We start from the raw sequence: 16,733 nt of genomic DNA, 5'->3' as shown, positions 1-16,733 counted from the left end.
AAAAATAATCTGAAAGCTTTCAGATTTTATATTATGCCGGAAGGTATTTTCGGAACACAAAATTAAAAGGTACTTTTGATCCCACTCAGCAAAAAGACATTAGAGGTGCAGGACGTGACTTAATTCACTATTCCACTGAGTTTCAAATGTAAGCAAATTGCGGTTCATTAGGCTTAACTCGCCACTTATATCACTAAATTATCGATAATTCTACAGCTATTGCATGCAGATTAACTAAAGACATAAAAACCTTAACCGGAACATAAAAAATCCCATAATTCAATAACTTTTAAAGCAAAAAAATGCACAGTTTACCAACATATAAGAAAAAAAACTAAGCTCAACAAGCCAAGTAACAGAGTGGGAATATATATATATATATATATATATGTGTGTGTGTGTGTATTTATATACAATTGGTGCGACTGATTGCAACGGAAAAGGGAAGGGCACACCTACATGTTTATAGCAGTCCCATATAACAAAATTTCAACGTTCTACAGCTACTCGTTCTTGAGTTATGCGAGATATATATACATACGTATGTACGTACAGACGTCAAGAAAAAAAAACTGTTTTGAATCCATTTTAAATCCAATTTACAATCCTTTTTGGCGAAAACAGTCTTTTATTCTGCCCGTCTGTACAGATGACACGCAGAAACATCGTTCAAATGGTTGCGAGAGCGGTTGAAATGGATATTTTCATTAAAAAATGATACCCGAAATTTTTCGCTATTACAATACTTCCTTTACTTCGTACAAGGAAATAAAAATTAAACTGCGAATTTTTCAATTTCAATGGATCTGAATCAACGATACCATCATAATGGCCTGAATGCTACAATTTAAATTCCTGGAGATAATTTAGCATTCCGTATATTGCAATATTTATGATTTACCTGTGTTAAGACTTAAAAAATGTCTTCCCTTCTTTACACTTGATTTGATCTAACATGACTAGGAAAGGAAGGAAATGTTTGAATTGTTACTCAAAAATATTATTGTATACACAATTTTTATAAAATTTACAGCCAGCAAATGGACGTCCGAATTCAGGAAAAATTAGGCTTAGCCGCACTTAAACAACTTTTAAATTGTTGATAATTCTAGAACAATAACATGCAGGTTAACTAAAAGCATAAAAACCTTAATCGGAAGATAAGAACAACATATTTCAAGCATTTTTAAAGCAAAAAATGCAAAATTTACAAACGTATAAGAATAAAGAAACTGAGCTCACTGAGCCGAGTAACAGAATGGATATATATATACATATATTTATATATTTTTGGCGCTGCCGATTGCAACCAAACAGGGAGGTCCACATATGTATGTGCTAGTAGTCCTACATGCGAAATTTCAACTTTCTGAGGCTGTTCGTTTTTGAGTTATGCGATATACATATATACGTACATACAGAAGCCACAAAAAAATCTCTTCTGAATCTATTTTGATCAGTTTTATAATTCGTTTGGGGAAAAAGAGTCTTTTATTCTGTACAGATGCCATGCAAAAGCATCGTTAAAATCCATTCGATAAGGATCAAAATGGATATTTTCGTTGAAATATGCAGGGTTGCCACGCTACCTGGGAAACCGGGAGAACCGGGAAAAGTCAGGGAATTCGAAAATTGACCCAAAAAATTCAGGGAAAAGTCAGGGAATTTAAGTATTTTTGTCAAAATCTGGAAAAGTCAGAGAAGTTCATACAATGAACCCGCCAAAAAAAACGATTTTTGCGCCGACGTCGGAAGAGATAACTTTTTGGCGAATTGCCTATCACGTGAGTGTCTGCTGGCATAGAGCCAATTTTCGCAGCTCCAATTTGATTGCCTTTTAGAAAGGCAAAGCAAGTTTCCCGCAACTTTTGGTTTCCAGTATTCTCGAGAATCGCATGTGCAGTGCATGAACTAAAGAAAGTACCTGTTCTCGTATAAAACAAAATGGGTTTAATCTTAGTATACGGTACCATGGAGGTTAGAATCAAAGAATATGTATTGTAAAGAAGGAAAACCTCTCTGCAACAGACGTGGCTCCGTTCCATCATAGAGGGAAACAGCTGTGCATGCGTGATATATCTGCCGCCAAAGCTGGAAACCGGTGTCGAAGTTCGAAGGTCACGTTATCAAGAGTTCATTGAATGAATATCCTTTAAAATTTCTTTAACTACTTGCGCTGAAAAGACGTGCCACGCACGTCGAGATGTTTTTGTTTCAAACTGCGAGCGACGTGAACACCACGTCGATAAGCATTTATCGCAAAAATGAAAATAACATGGTGCACACGTCGCCTAACAACGAGATTGTTTATTTCTCGAGTTACAGCTCTGGATTGCACTCGCAGATGCGGAGCGGCGTAAATGAGACACTTTACCACTTGCTATATTGTAGCGCACGGCACCGCAACCGTGAAGTGTTTAGTCTTAGCGCAAGTAGTTAAACTCTAAATTAAAAGAAAATATTTTTTTGGCGCAAGTAAATTAATTCATAGGTTAGTAATTTTCAGGGGGGGGGGGAAACTACGAAAAGCTGTTTTTAAAATTATTGCGAAAAATCCAAGAAGAAACGTCCTTTGATAAAACGTTTCTTCTTGGATTTTTCGCAATAATTTAAAAACGGATTTTCGTAGCTTTCTTTTTGTCAAAGAACGTTTCTTCTTAACACGTTTCTCAATTTCCGGTACACATCGCGAAGAGGGAAATTCTGGCCGCCAGGTTCCGTCGCCAAATCCCTTGGCAAATTTTCCCTCCGCATTCTAGCGGCGTAATAGCATTTTACTTGTATGAAAAATTTTCTTCTTTACATAGACCAAAGAATTAGAGATTCTTTGCATAGACGTTTTTTGGTTAAAATAATCTCCGTGTATGGATTTGGCGACATGATGATGCTCAGTAAACGGGTCATTTTGGTCTTGGCGACAAATTTCAAAATCGTGCCAAAGCCTTACCGTATACTAGAATTTTACCGCAAACCTTTTTAAACTTTTCTTTTTAATAAATACCTTGCCATTTTGCAGTAAAATAAAAAATAGTAATCTGTCATCTAGGCTAACCATGTAATATAACTATATTCGCTAAAATATCGTTGATTATTCTAATTCAATTTTTAAGTAATTGTCTTTATTTTTATGTTATTCGTATAATTTAATGTTGCTTCTTCCCTCTAAATTTATTAATTATTAGTAAATAATATTTCTAAATTTCAGGAAATTTTCTCTGGCATAATCTTGAAATTAATTCTAGCAGTATGATGACATACCATCACGAAATTTAATGCACATATTTTTTTCTTATGTATGCTGCGAACTAAATATAAAATACCTCAATTTATTAAAATAGATTTCTTTCTTTCGTTTAGCTGCAGAATGTCTGCAAAAAAAGCCTTATTTTATTCCAGATTGGGAAGATTCTAATCTCAATCTTCAATGGAGAAAACAACAACTATTATAATTATATTTGTGTTTTCAAGTATTAAGGTGCTTTTTAAGAACATACCTCACACAAATTAAATTTACCTAAAATCTAACCTAACTATTTAGCATTGCGTTGTGATTTATAAGGACCGGATTAGCCTCGTGTTGAACTGGTGATGATCATGAGTAATAATTAAATAAAACATACATTTGTTATCCAATGTATATATCTTAAATTTTATTAAGTTTCTTAAGTGGAAAAGTAAACAAAATTATCAAACAAAGTATATCAAGAATAATTAAGAATAAATGTCCTCTGGGATTTATTGAATAATTAAGTGAATTTGCTACACAATACAAGTAATACCATAATTTACCTCTTAGCGTAGCCAACTTACATTACGCGGATAGACTGGAATTTTCTTGAAACGCACCTGGAAAACCTGGAAAAGTCAGGGAATTTCATTCTCCTGTTTGAGTGGCAACCCTGTAATATGGTACCCGGAATTTTTCGTGATTACAATACAAGTGAAGAAATAAAAAATATTTTAAAGAAACTATTCGGTGTTACATTGCCCTCTTCTGTTTGCAATAAGGAATACAAGAATGAAAAAAATTCAACATGATGTATACGCTTATAATGTTGCTATATATTACGTAGTTTATTTATTCGACACAAAATAATAATAATAATAATAATAAAATTTTGAAAGGTTTCAGATTTTGAATTACGTTCTGTGTGTTACCTTTATTTATTGAATATCATATTCTACGTACTCAAACCATAAAATTCAGTTCAATAGCAATATCGCAAAATAAATTTAAAATGAGCATATCTTTAGAATTTCAGATACAGAGGCTTAATTATTCAACTAATTACTGCATATTTATTTCAACGTGTTGCCTGCGCTCTAAGATTACAACAAACGTTTTGCTTTGAATATGCAATACCTTTTATTTGGCAGGGCATGTAATTTTCTTATTGAAAACAAGAAATGCGTCTTTGAGGTGTTTAACAACTGCAGGAGACAGTAAACATCAGAAAAAAAAATATGTTTTTCTCCTGGGTCTGATCGCTTCCGAAACCCATTGAATTGTATTCAAAATCTATGCGAAATGAAGTCTTTTTTTGGCATAATATTGTTACGAATTTGGTATTTAAAAAGCTAATGTTAGTTCAATTACAAATTAAATGGTTTTATTTCTCGCGCAGTGCAGCGCGTGACGAATCTTAAAAGAAAGCTAAGCCGGAAAATTGAAAATACAAGAGCGCGTGCATTAAATAAATAAATATCTCTTTTTGATTTCGAGAAAGTACTGGAAAATTCTAGCGCGTGATTTTAAAATCTTATAAAAGGAGGAAAACATCTCAGTTTGTAGTAGTTGCTTAGTTTGTTGTTGTTTAGAAAACTACTGTTGTTGATTGTAGCGAATTCGCGGATTAGCGTTCTTTAGCTGTTTTGAATTACGTTCTATTGGACATTTGAGTAGTTAAAAGAAAACTACTGTGAGATATTGTAATACTGCATGATAATTTGCGAAAATTTAAGCATTTTTGTTGTGATAATAATAAATTTTTGTTCATTTTTCATCGGACTTGTGCATTCATTTCATAACGAACCCGTACGCACGCAACAATTTTTGGTGTCAGAAGTGGGATTTGAATGCCAATAACAAGAGCGATGGAAGAACAATTGAGACAGTTCATTAGTGCTTTTGCTGCATTCCAAGAAAAGATGGAAGCTGGCCAAGCATCATTTAAAGAAGAGATGAAAGACTCTGTTAAAGCAGAGATTAGATCCGTTAAAGCAGAAATGAAATTGGGCCAGGAATCCGTTAAGGAAGAAATGAAATTGGGCCAGGAATCCGTTTAGGAAGAAATGAAATTGGGCCAGGAATCCGTTAAGGACGAAATGAAAGCCGTTCAAGCTGGTCAAGAAGAAATGAAAAGAGAAATTACTTGCATAATAGAAAATAAATTTGAAGCTATGGAAGGCAGAATTGACGCAGTTGAAAATAAAGTTGGACATATTGAAGAAAGAGTTTCTTCGGTGAAAGAAGAAATAGAAGAAAGAGTTTCTTCTGTGAAAGAACATATAGAAGGGAGAGTTTCTGCTGTGGAGGAACGAATTGAAGGAAGAGTTTGTGCCGTCCAACACCAAATCGAACAACAAATTGATGAGAGAGTTTCTGCAGTTGCCAAAGAAATGGATACTTTAAAGAAATTCGTAGCGTCGGCAGGGAGCAGGAGTGATGATTTTAAATTCTTACCAATGCCTGCTCGTCCACCTCTGAAGCTATCCACATATGATGGGAAGACCTCCTGGCAGGTGTATAAGACACAATTTTCTATCGTGGCGGATGCGAATGGATGGGATTCCCAAGCTAAGGCATGTCATCTCGCCGCTTCTTTAAGAGCCGACGCAGCGGATATCCTTCAGACTCTTCCCGAAAACGAAAGGTTAGATTTTGAAGCTCTGTCCGGCGCCTTGGAGCTGCGCTTTGGGGAGAAGTGTTTAAAAGACTACAGCAGGCTTCAATTAAAATCTCATCAACAGAAGCCCACCGAATCACTCCAGGAACTCGCCACGGATGTTGAAAGGCTGTCCCACCTCGCCTTTTCGGAGTGCCCGACAGAAACAAGAGAAATCCTGTCGCTGCAATATTTCATCGACGGCATCCGGGATCCTGAAATACAGAAAGCTCTTCGAATGGCAGATGTAAAGGACATAAAAAGCGCTCTGTTGTACGCCATGGAGTTCGAGGCAGCCCAGCAAGCAACTAGTAGAGATCGCTACCCAGTTAGAGCTGTGCGAGTCCATGAGCCAGTGGACCAATTGATGGCTCGTTTAGATGATTTATCCAGACAAGTCGATGCTTTGATACGGAGTAGCAGTGAGAACAAAATGGCTGTAAGATGTTGGAGATGTGGTTCTGAAGGTCACCTACGACGGCATTGCAGAACACTCCAGGGCACGGATAATGAAACGGATGAGTTGACAAGACCAGTGAATGCTTTAAGACGGAATAGTGGTGAAACAAAACCGACCCTAAAGTGCTGGAATTGCGGAGTTGAAGGCCACCTACAAAGGAACTGCAGAACTCCCCAGAGCACGGAAAATAAGGCATACGATTTAAACAGACAATTAAATGCCACGGGAAGGAAAAGGACTGACAAGAAACCAAAGTGCTGGAACTGTGGAGCTGAAGGCCACGTACGAAAGAATTGCAGAACACCCCAGGGTACGAAAATTGAGACAATTTCTGAGCAACGACGCAGGAAACAAATTAATGACCATATCAAGGAACGAAGGTTGCCAGATAATGAAAAACCCTGCTTTAAAGCGCTTAAGATCTCTATAGTGAGTGGCAACAATAACGGACTGTCCATCAATGGGAATATCGATGGAGTTCCTTGCAATATGATCATTGACACAGGAGCTAATGTTACCATCATTAGGAAAGATTTAGCTGAACAGTTTAAAGATAAACTTATTTGGACGCCATCCTGTGTTACCCTTCAGACTGCGTCTGGTGATAAGATCGACATAACTGGGAAAATAAACGTAAACATCACGTTTGGAAGTGCCGCCTACCATCACATGGCTTATGTGGCGGATATCACAGATCCATGCATACTCGGATTGGACTTTTTAAGGAAATACAATTTTTCCTTAGACTTCAAAAACAACAAACTGCTTTCAGCATCTGGTGATAATGACTATCCATCCTCAGAAGAGATCCTCACTTGCAAATGCCGACGCCTTGTCCGAAAGACCCAGCTCGGGAAGCCGCCGAAATCATGCTAGGGTCGAAAAGAAACGCAAGACTACCAGCTATTCTCCATCTCAGAAGCTCTTCGGTCGAGACCTTCGTCTGCCTTGTGACCGCCTGTTTGCTCGCCGTACGGATGCGCCTTCATCGCCTGAGGAACACATCCAAAATGTCCAGGCCCGGTTTGAGGGGATGCACCGTTCTGCACGAAAGCGAGTCAACTTGGCGACGGAGAAAGTGAAGACCAGCTACCACACGCGAGCTACTAGACATAGATCCAACAAAGGAAACAAGGTGTGGTTGTGGAACCCGATTCAACGAAAAGGACTGAGTCCTAAATTACAGTCACCTTCGGATGATCCGTATACAGTGCTGAACAGACTAAATGACGTCATGGTTCGGATTCGTAAGTCTTCGAACTCTAAAGTCGTTCATTACGACAGGTTAGCTCATTACTATGGCCATAGTACGTAATGTAAATAATTGTAAATAGTATTAGACCATGGTCCTTTATGTTTTTAAATGTGTATTTGATTTGATTTGTATTTAGTATTTGTTTTGTATTTAGTATTTGATAGCATTTGATGTGTTTAAGTTAGTTATTGCATTTATTGTTCATGTTGTTTGATATTGTGATGTAATGTTTATGCCTCAGTTGCATTTATGCCACAGTTGTAAGTTTAGCTTCCTGTCCAGGGATTGTACTGCCCGGGACGTGCAGTCCTTGGGAAGGGGGCAGTGTTACGAATTTGGTATTTAAAAGCTAATGTTAGTTCAATTACAAATTAAATGGTTTTATTTCTCGCGCAGTGCAGCGCGTGACGAATCTTAAAAGAAAGCTAAGCCGGAAAATTGAAAATACAAGAGCGCGTGCATTAAATAAATAAATATCTCTTTTTGATTTCGAGAAAGTACTGGAAAATTCTAGCGCGTGATTTTAAAATCTTATAAAAGGAGGAAAACATCTCAGTTTGTAGTAGTTGCTTAGTTTGTTGTTGTTTAGAAAACTACTGTTGTTGATTGTAGCGAATTCGCGGATTAGCGTTCTTTAGCTGTTTTGAATTACGTTCTATTGGACATTTGAGTAGTTAAAAGAAAACTACTGTGAGATATTGTAATACTGCATGATAATTTGCGAAAATTTAAGCATTTTTGTTGTGATAATAATAAATTTTTGTTCATTTTTCATCGGACTTGTGCATTCATTTCATAACGAACCCGTACGCACGCAACAATATTAAGTATAGACTTCTCTTATATGCATATAGTGGCACCTCGGATCACGAACCCACTCATGAGCAGCTCTGTTCACGAACAAATAATATGGGTAGAAAGCTTTTCTCGGGTAAAGAATTGTCTCTATTTATGAGCAATACAAGTCGGCAAAAAATCATTTTCAAAAGTGATTTAAGGAAGCCTCTGGCACAGAATGAACACTTAGAGATTTAACAAAGCCTGGCAGCAAGTGATTTACAGGACCTTTAAATCAATATAAAGGAAATTACGGCTAGATTATGTAGCAAGCAGAAGCTTTGAATGTTTTAACATTTAGAATTTTCGTAATGTTATTTATGCTATCGGGTCTAGAATTTAAGTAAGTAAAATTATGGGCTCAGACGTTAACATTGAAGACACAAAAGAGTTACTCGAGTTCCAAATAAAAATGAGTTCTACAAAAAAGAACTGGAACAACTTCTGGAACAGCAACAAAAGGCAGTTGTGGAGGAAATGTCATTAGAGGAACATGAAGGAAAAGAAGATGATACTCCTTTGATATGCAAACTTCGAATTTCTCGTAAATATAGTATCTTAACAAAGGATTGCTTTAGCAAGCTACAGCATAAGCGTTTTCAGCGACCTTACCTAGTATCACTTAAGAAGCATTTTAAAACGTAGACATCAGAAAATCACATTGGATAAATTTTGACTGAAATAGAGGTGCATTGATTCTCGAGTAGGACAGAATAATGCTTAGTGACAAGAAAAGGTAAACAAAAATACATCAATAAGACAGATACATGATGTTTTTATTTGATTCCTCAAGCAAATGACAAATCGCTTTCTATCCTTTACCTAGTCACCTTCCATTTATGTCATCTGTTCTTCGTACAGGCATAATTAAATTAAATACTGTGACTTAAGGAAATCATCTATTACACATTTTTTAATATTATGTTTACCATTGCTTCTTGAAATTTAATGATTGTCATTGCTTTTGTGTTAGTACTTTGGGCAAAATGTACTCTTGTAATGTTTAATTAAGCAACTGTCTGTGGTCCGAGACAGTTGCAACGGATAGGTCCGAGAACGGATAATTCCATTTTACATTAATTCCTGTTAGCAAAATACTTTCCATACACGAACATTTTGGATGACATTCTATCATCAGGGGCGAATGAATTACATTTATGCAAGGTAGTTTCAACTGTATATGTATGCGTTCACATACATGAAGATAAGTATTACGTATATTTTATGCTTCAAAAACGAAGTAAACGTGTTATAATTAATGCAATTTTATTCTGAGCGACTAAACATCAAATTCAAATACGAAAGCGATTTACACAAAATTTTTTTTTCTTTAACTGACTAAACAGGTTTGAAAACAATTAATGTATTGCAACGAGCCGGTGGGTTTTATTCATTCAGTGGGTCGCCCAGACGATATAGTGGATAGGGAAGCCTGACCTCAATACCAGAGGGCCCTGTTTGTCCCTTCATAGGAGGTAACGGTGACCGCCTATGAGGTGCCTCCACAGTAAAATGGCCACCACCTGTGGCCTTAGTAGTGGCCAATGCCGTTACAGCAGGTGCCCGCCATTGGAAAAAGTTCATTCAGTGGCCGCTGTATGAAACTATTGAACTTTGGAGGTTCCACCCTGGTTTGAATTCTGACAGGGAATAGGTTGCGTGGGCGTTTTTCCTGATGTATAATGCAAATATGAGCCAATTTCTCTCAGGAATTGCTTCACGAAGATTTAGCTTCCTTAAAGCGTATACCTTCATGTCCTCTACTATAATCAAATCAGCATGTAGTTCGACAGAAGAATTAAAGTATTGAAAATGTCATTTACAAAGGCATTGCTAAATTTAATGATTAGTTCTAATACCTCGTTAAGTTTCCTAAAGCTATTTTTAGTTTCATTAAGTTCTTTTACATTAAACTAGTTTATAAATATTATCGAACGGAATGGTTCTTCTTCCTAATTTTCCTCGCAGTTTCTATTTCAGATATTTTTTAATTCCATTTCTTTTTCAGAAATTCTATGAGGGCAGGAATCACACTGTTGCCATTTTTTGCCATTAACTGGTTTTTTGGTATACTGGCCGTCGAAGACTCTTACAATACCAGCCTCCAACTGATCTTCTCTTTAACGAATTCTATGCAGGTATGTAAAAATTTTTAATCAGATAAGCTGGCTAATGCTAATAATTCAAATGTAATATTGATAATTCAATGGCTTTCGCATAATGTATTCTGTATCATATTTTGAAGGTTTGAAGCATCTCATGACTTATTTTCTCGCCTTACTTTTTATACTTATGCAAAATACAATATATCTCAGATTGCAAATTGTAATCGCTTATGTAGTGTCATGAAGCTTCACTTTAAGTTCAGCAGCTTCAGAGAACTTTCTAGTTATAAACGAAATGCTGATTTTTGTTTGAGTTGAATTTAATAAAACTCTTGAGGAAAGGTCTGATTGAAATCGGCGTTCTGGAAATTCTAGTTTTACGAAAATTGCTATTTCTCTAGAGATTAGTTTAAAAATGAATTTCAAACTACATTTTGTTTAAATTATATGACGCCATTCACGAGATCGCTCAGCAGAGCCAGGAGCAGGTCGTGTTTCTGCAGCTCCGTGTTTTTTCTCCGTAGTAGCGGAAATTTTTATTTTCAGGTTCTGAAACAAACTGCATTGGATAGATAACAGCTTGATGAATACGCGGATACCGAATTTTTGGATATACGTCAAACGGTTAATTAATTACGAAGTAATTAATATTTATAGCAATACGTTCAGCGTGGTGATTCCAGCTAGCAGTCTTCAAGCGATAGCCGAGCAGCCATTGGAAGCCGACGCTTATTAAATTGGATATCATTGGAAAGAGGATTTCCCAAGGAGAATTTTGATGCTAATTACAAGCCCAATGGACAATTAGAACGGGAGTAATTAATTCTTAAATTAAGCGAATTTACAGCCACGTGGTTCCCATGACCCCTGACCTTTCCAACGTTTCAACACCCGTACAACGGTCATCCGCATTCCATTGACCCCCCGTCGAAGTCCCTCATTCTTCATCTAACAAAGGAAGGAGAAAGGACTGGGACTCCTTGCCTAATTTTGCTAATTAGTCAACTAATTAAAGCAGCTAATTGGAATTAACGGATTCGGATTTCTGAAGTCTCAAGGATCACAGAGACATATCTTTCTTAATTATCGGACGTGTATAACCCGAGATAACAATTTTGTGCTAATTCCGGACTTTGAAATTTGATAACTGCGCGATATTGTTTACATGCATAGGTGTGGTGAATATTTTGTGCATGTGCTGTTTGTTTGGATTACGTGTATATAGAAGCAGACCAAGACAACAGAGAAGCGATATCGGCCAAGGTAGGCTTTAAGCGCTGATTAAGTAACTAATTAATTTTAATTACAACCTACCTAAATCTTAACTTCTGGTAATAATTCTTAACTAGTACTTTAATAATACTGTTACAGACCCAAGTTTGACCTAGGTACTTTTAGACTCTTAATTCTTGTCGTTCAGTTCTCTATTCTAATTAATTACTGTTAATTAACTGACCAAATAACAGTATCCTTATAACAGTTCTGGTACTCTGGCCAAATTTATCAAGTATCTGTTACCATGTATTTATGTGTTTTCAGGCTACAGATTTAAAAGTGTTTCACCGTTGATTAACCGCCTCTAATTAAGCTAATTAACAGTGCTGATTTTGATTATTGTACTTCATACCTACATAACTCTGATTTTTGTATCTTGTATTCACTCAGACTTTACAGTATTTAAGTGACTGTTTACCATATATTCGGTACTTTAATTTAATTAGTATTAATTAGTCCTATTCAATTAGCAATCCTCAGTTAAATTGTAGTAATTTTCTAACTCTTAGTGCTATTTACATGATTACTTTGTGTTATGAGTAAATATTTAAGTATAGCAGATTGTAATTTCCTGTGAACCAGACAAACTATCACATAGTGTACAATTAGAGTCTCCACGTTGGCATAAATAAGATAATACGTGTAATTACACAAGGTATTTAAGTGCCATTCTTTTTACAAAGTTATTATAGTGCTGAGTGAAACAGTGTTCTTTACAGTGAAAGTGTTTAATGTACTGTGTGGGCTAATTCAGTGATTAAACGTCAATTTACAAGCGTTATTTAGAGTCACATCCAGTGTTACAACGTGAGCTGATAGTGCATAACCATCAGTCTTCAGTTCACGATAAGTGTGTGCTATAGCTCAACGATTGAAGCTTCGTTAGTGCTTATATGTGCAAATTGTGTCAACAACAGTGCTAATAAGTGAATTAAACGTGCCCAGCCCCTAGTCAAAGCGTCGGTAAAGTATAGTGCGTGATTTAGTTCAGTGTTCAAGCAACACTGAACTAAGATACAGTGCATCACAAGTGTAAATACGTGCAAATTGTTCCAATATCAATTTCAGTGTCTTTAAGTGAATGAATAGTGCATGGCCACTAGTTAAAGCCCTCAGCTAGAAGTATAGTGTTTGTTGCAGTGACCAAGTAACGCTAGGCTTTGTTTCAGTGAAGTTAGTTTTCTCTTCAGTGATTTAAAGTGCGACACTAGTGTCATAGCTAGTGTGAATAGTATCGTACAGTGTTTTTAAGTGCATACAACGCTGAAATAAGCGTATTTTAGTGTACACATCAGTGTCAAGAGTGATTTCAATAGTGCATTATACGTGTTACCCAGCGACTCCCATAGTGTCAATTTAAAGGATCACGCTTCTACTTGTGACATGACCCGCCAGTCCAAGCTCCCAGAGGAAGCCAGTAATTCAACACAGCTTAATTCAGCAGAATTGCTAGAGTCCGATCGGACAACACCAGAAAAGATCGCTGCACTAGCCAACGAGATCCGGAATATCACCGATACAAGCCGAGGAGGTAGATACCTTCTCCCTCAAGATTTAAGGAATAGACTGAAGGACGCATTATCTGTGCTCCAAGGCCTTGCCTTAGAGGGTACAGAGTATCGCCCCAAACCGCCAGCAATAGAGGCAGGTACCAATACCTCTACTTTTGTTTGCTGTGGTACAGTGCATACTCCCTCTCCATCTGCGCAACAGCCCGCCTGTGAGCAGGCCCCTCCGCAAACAGTAAACAGTACACCGCAAAGCTTTGCAGAGGCCGTGCGCAAGAACAGTAAGCCCAATCTCGTGATTAAACCAAAGACCAAAAAGCCAACAGACGATTTGCGGAGAGCTCTACAAGACAAGGTCCCTTTGGACAAAATCCCCGTAGCAGTACGGAGAATACAGCCCGCCCCGCAAGGAGGTCTGGAAGTCTTTTGTGATACCCCCGAAGAAGTTGACAAGTTAAAGGACCATCTTCAAAAAGCAGACATCGATATAGATATACAGAGGAAACAGCGACGTCGACCAAGAATAGCAGTACACAATGTCGGGGAGCATACCAAGCCAGAGGAGCTCATCTCTGAGCTCAGCACGACAGCAGGAATCTCCGACCTGCATTTCAAGATTCTCTTCCGTCTGCGTGAGCGACGCCCACAGAGGGTCAAATGGATCATCGAGTGCTCCACAGAAGGATTTGCTGCAGCAATCAAGACAAAGCGCATATTCACGGCATGGCAGGCGCATGGCATCTCTGAGTTCCTTGGAGTACGAAGATGCTATTGTTGTCAACAGTTTGGACACAGCCAGGACGTGTGCAGGTCCTCCAAGATCTTCTGCGGTTTCTGCTCCGGCGCTCACGCAACCAGAGACTGCACTGGAGACCAACCATCATGCATTAATTGCGGAGACGCAAATTACAGGTTGGGTACCAGATACAATACCTGCCTATGCAGCAGAATGCGCAATTTATCAACGGGCAGTTGACAACGTCCGTAGCGCAACGGAATACTGAAGAGAAAGTGTCTGTGAACACCCATACAGAAGCAAGTACGTCACAGCCTTCAGTTACTTCTGCACCTCATACCAGTAATAGTCTAACCCAGCCACCTCAGCAACTGGACGCTGCACTGATAACGGACATTAATACGGACACGATCCCAGTTCAAACACCAATAAGGTGCCTTCAGATTAATCTGCAACATGCCAAAGCAGCCACGGCACAAGCTGTCGCATATGCCGCAACCGAAGGGGTTGATCTAATATTTGCCCAAGAACCATACTGCTTGAAGGGAAAAGCGGTAGGCTATCCTCTACAATGGACAGTGTACCAAAAAGAAGATGTTAACGATTCACCCCGTGCAATACTGATCAATTGCAACCCAGCGTGGACACCGGTTATCATCACCACAGAAAGAGACTTCGTGGCTATTCTTCTTGAGATGCACAACATAACGGTTCTCTTGGTCTCACTATACTCCCCTCCGACAGCTAATACAGATAAAACTATCCAGCGAATGCAGCAACTACTTCAGCGGTACAGGTCCCATAACATCTTATGTGCTGGGGATTTCAACGCCCACAGTTCCACATGGGGATATGCCAGCACTGATCCTAAAGGCCGGATGCTAGAAGATTTCTTTTCTAGTCAAAATATGAGCGTACTTAATCGTCATGATGCTGCACCCACCTTCGATCGCGTCCACTCACAGGGATGGCCCGACCTTACAGTAGCAACATTGCAAATTGCGGAAAAGATTCAGGATTGGACTGTCGTGGAAGGCTTAAGCCTTTCAGACCACAATTATATTAGATTTTCTATCGCCAGTGAGACAGCCACCTCGATAATCAAGAGGTATAATTTGCAGGTAATAAAGTAAGGACATTTGCTGCAGCCCTTAAATCCCAACTTGCCCACTTCGCAGAGTTGATCGAACAAGCAACTACCACCGAAGCCTTACAAGTTATCACGAGTGACATAATGTCCACCATAAGAACAGTTTGTAATGAACTGTTGCCAACCAGAACAACCAAAAAGATCTCTAATTTAAACTGGTGGAGCAGTCATCTCAGAGAGCAGCAGAAAGTTCGCGCTCTTAGACGCCGTCTTAAGCAGGAGCGGCGTCACAATATTTCTTCTAACACGCTCATCACCTTTCAACAGGAAAGAGCAAAATATAAGAAAATGATCCTACAGGCTAAACTGGAAAGCTGGAGAAACTTTTGCACGGAAAATACCGAAATACATGGCATACACCACAAGATTGCCACATGTAAGCTTTTCAAACCCGCCTCCTTCCATCTGCTACCTGTCCCAGAGATCTCCAATAAACTCACAGAGACCATGCTTGCAGAAATCGTGAAGGCGGTCTTCGCCACAGACAACCCCTCCGAAGACACGCAAGCACATAGAATAATCCGATATGATACCTCGGATATTGATACTGCAGAAGCAGAAGATGCTTGTTTCACAAAACAAGAAATATTGCACGTCTTAAAGTGCCTACCGCAAAAGAAAGCACCTGGGCCGGACGGAGTAGACTATCGTATAATTAAACTCATTGTGCGTTCGAATATCAATCTATTTCGACAGCTATTCAACAAGCTACTAAGTACTGGCATGTTCCCCAGGTGCTTCAAGATCGGCCAAGTAATTCTATTCCTTAAAAAGAACAAGGATCCGAGAAAAGCGGATGCCTACAGACCAATATGCTTACTATCAGCGCTTGGTCAGACATTTGAAAAGTTGCTAGTGAACAGGCTCCGACATCACTTGCACTTTAGTAATTACCTGAGCGAGGATCAATATGGGTTCCGTACAGGCAGATCCACCGTCCATGCTCTCATGAAGGTTAAAGAATGTCTCCTACAAAACAGATTGTCCGGTCATCACACCGCGTTCATCTCAGTCGATCTCAAAAGTGCCTTTGACACGTTGTGGTGGCCGGCAATCCTACGGGAACTAAGGAACTCCCGCTGTCCACGGAATATCTATCGGACACTGGAGAACTATCTCGCAGAACGAAAACTAATTCTGTAGCATAATAGTGGCATACTACAAAATAATCAAACAAGGGGATGTTCGCAGGGTTCCTGCGCGGGACCCTTCCTATGGAACTTAACGTACAATAGTATACTTACACAGTCGTGGCCAAGTCACACGAAAATAGTTGCATATGCAGATGGCACGGCACTAACAGTACAAGGCCCCACTAGAGAGCAATTGCAGAGAAACTGCCAAGAATCCTGCGACCTCTTTCAGGAGCGATGTGCAACTCTGAAGTTGAAGATTTCCGAAGAAAAATCCCAAGTTTTATTGATTCCAAAAAAGGGAGGCTCCCTAACGCGACAACCACGCATCACGCTCAATGGGAAACGACTTGCAATCAAGCGAGAACTCAAATACTTGGGAATAATAT

At 38.6% G+C, this 16,733-nt stretch overlaps 1 protein-coding gene across 2 annotated transcripts in view; it reads left to right on the top strand.

The window, feature by feature from the left end:
• Window positions 1-16,733, top strand: part of LOC118191632 (adhesion G protein-coupled receptor B3-like) — a 140,783-nt gene that overhangs the window by 58,727 nt on the left and 65,323 nt on the right. For both annotated transcript variants that reach the window (XM_085824135.1, XM_035362459.2), the window contains exon 15: window positions 10,446-10,575. In XM_085824135.1, coding sequence (XP_085680261.1) covers window positions 10,446-10,575 — 130 coding nt within the window. The remainder of the gene's footprint in view (window positions 1-10,445; window positions 10,576-16,733) is intronic.

Source organism: Stegodyphus dumicola, chromosome 9 (genome assembly GCF_044657685.1).
Source record: "Stegodyphus dumicola isolate Sdum_Otavi_A_Nest chromosome 9, ASM4465768v1".
In the NCBI taxonomy this organism is placed as follows: Eukaryota; Metazoa; Arthropoda; class Arachnida; order Araneae; family Eresidae; genus Stegodyphus; species Stegodyphus dumicola.
Note: the sequence above shows the minus strand (reverse complement) of the source record. Positions and strands in the feature narration are given on the sequence as shown.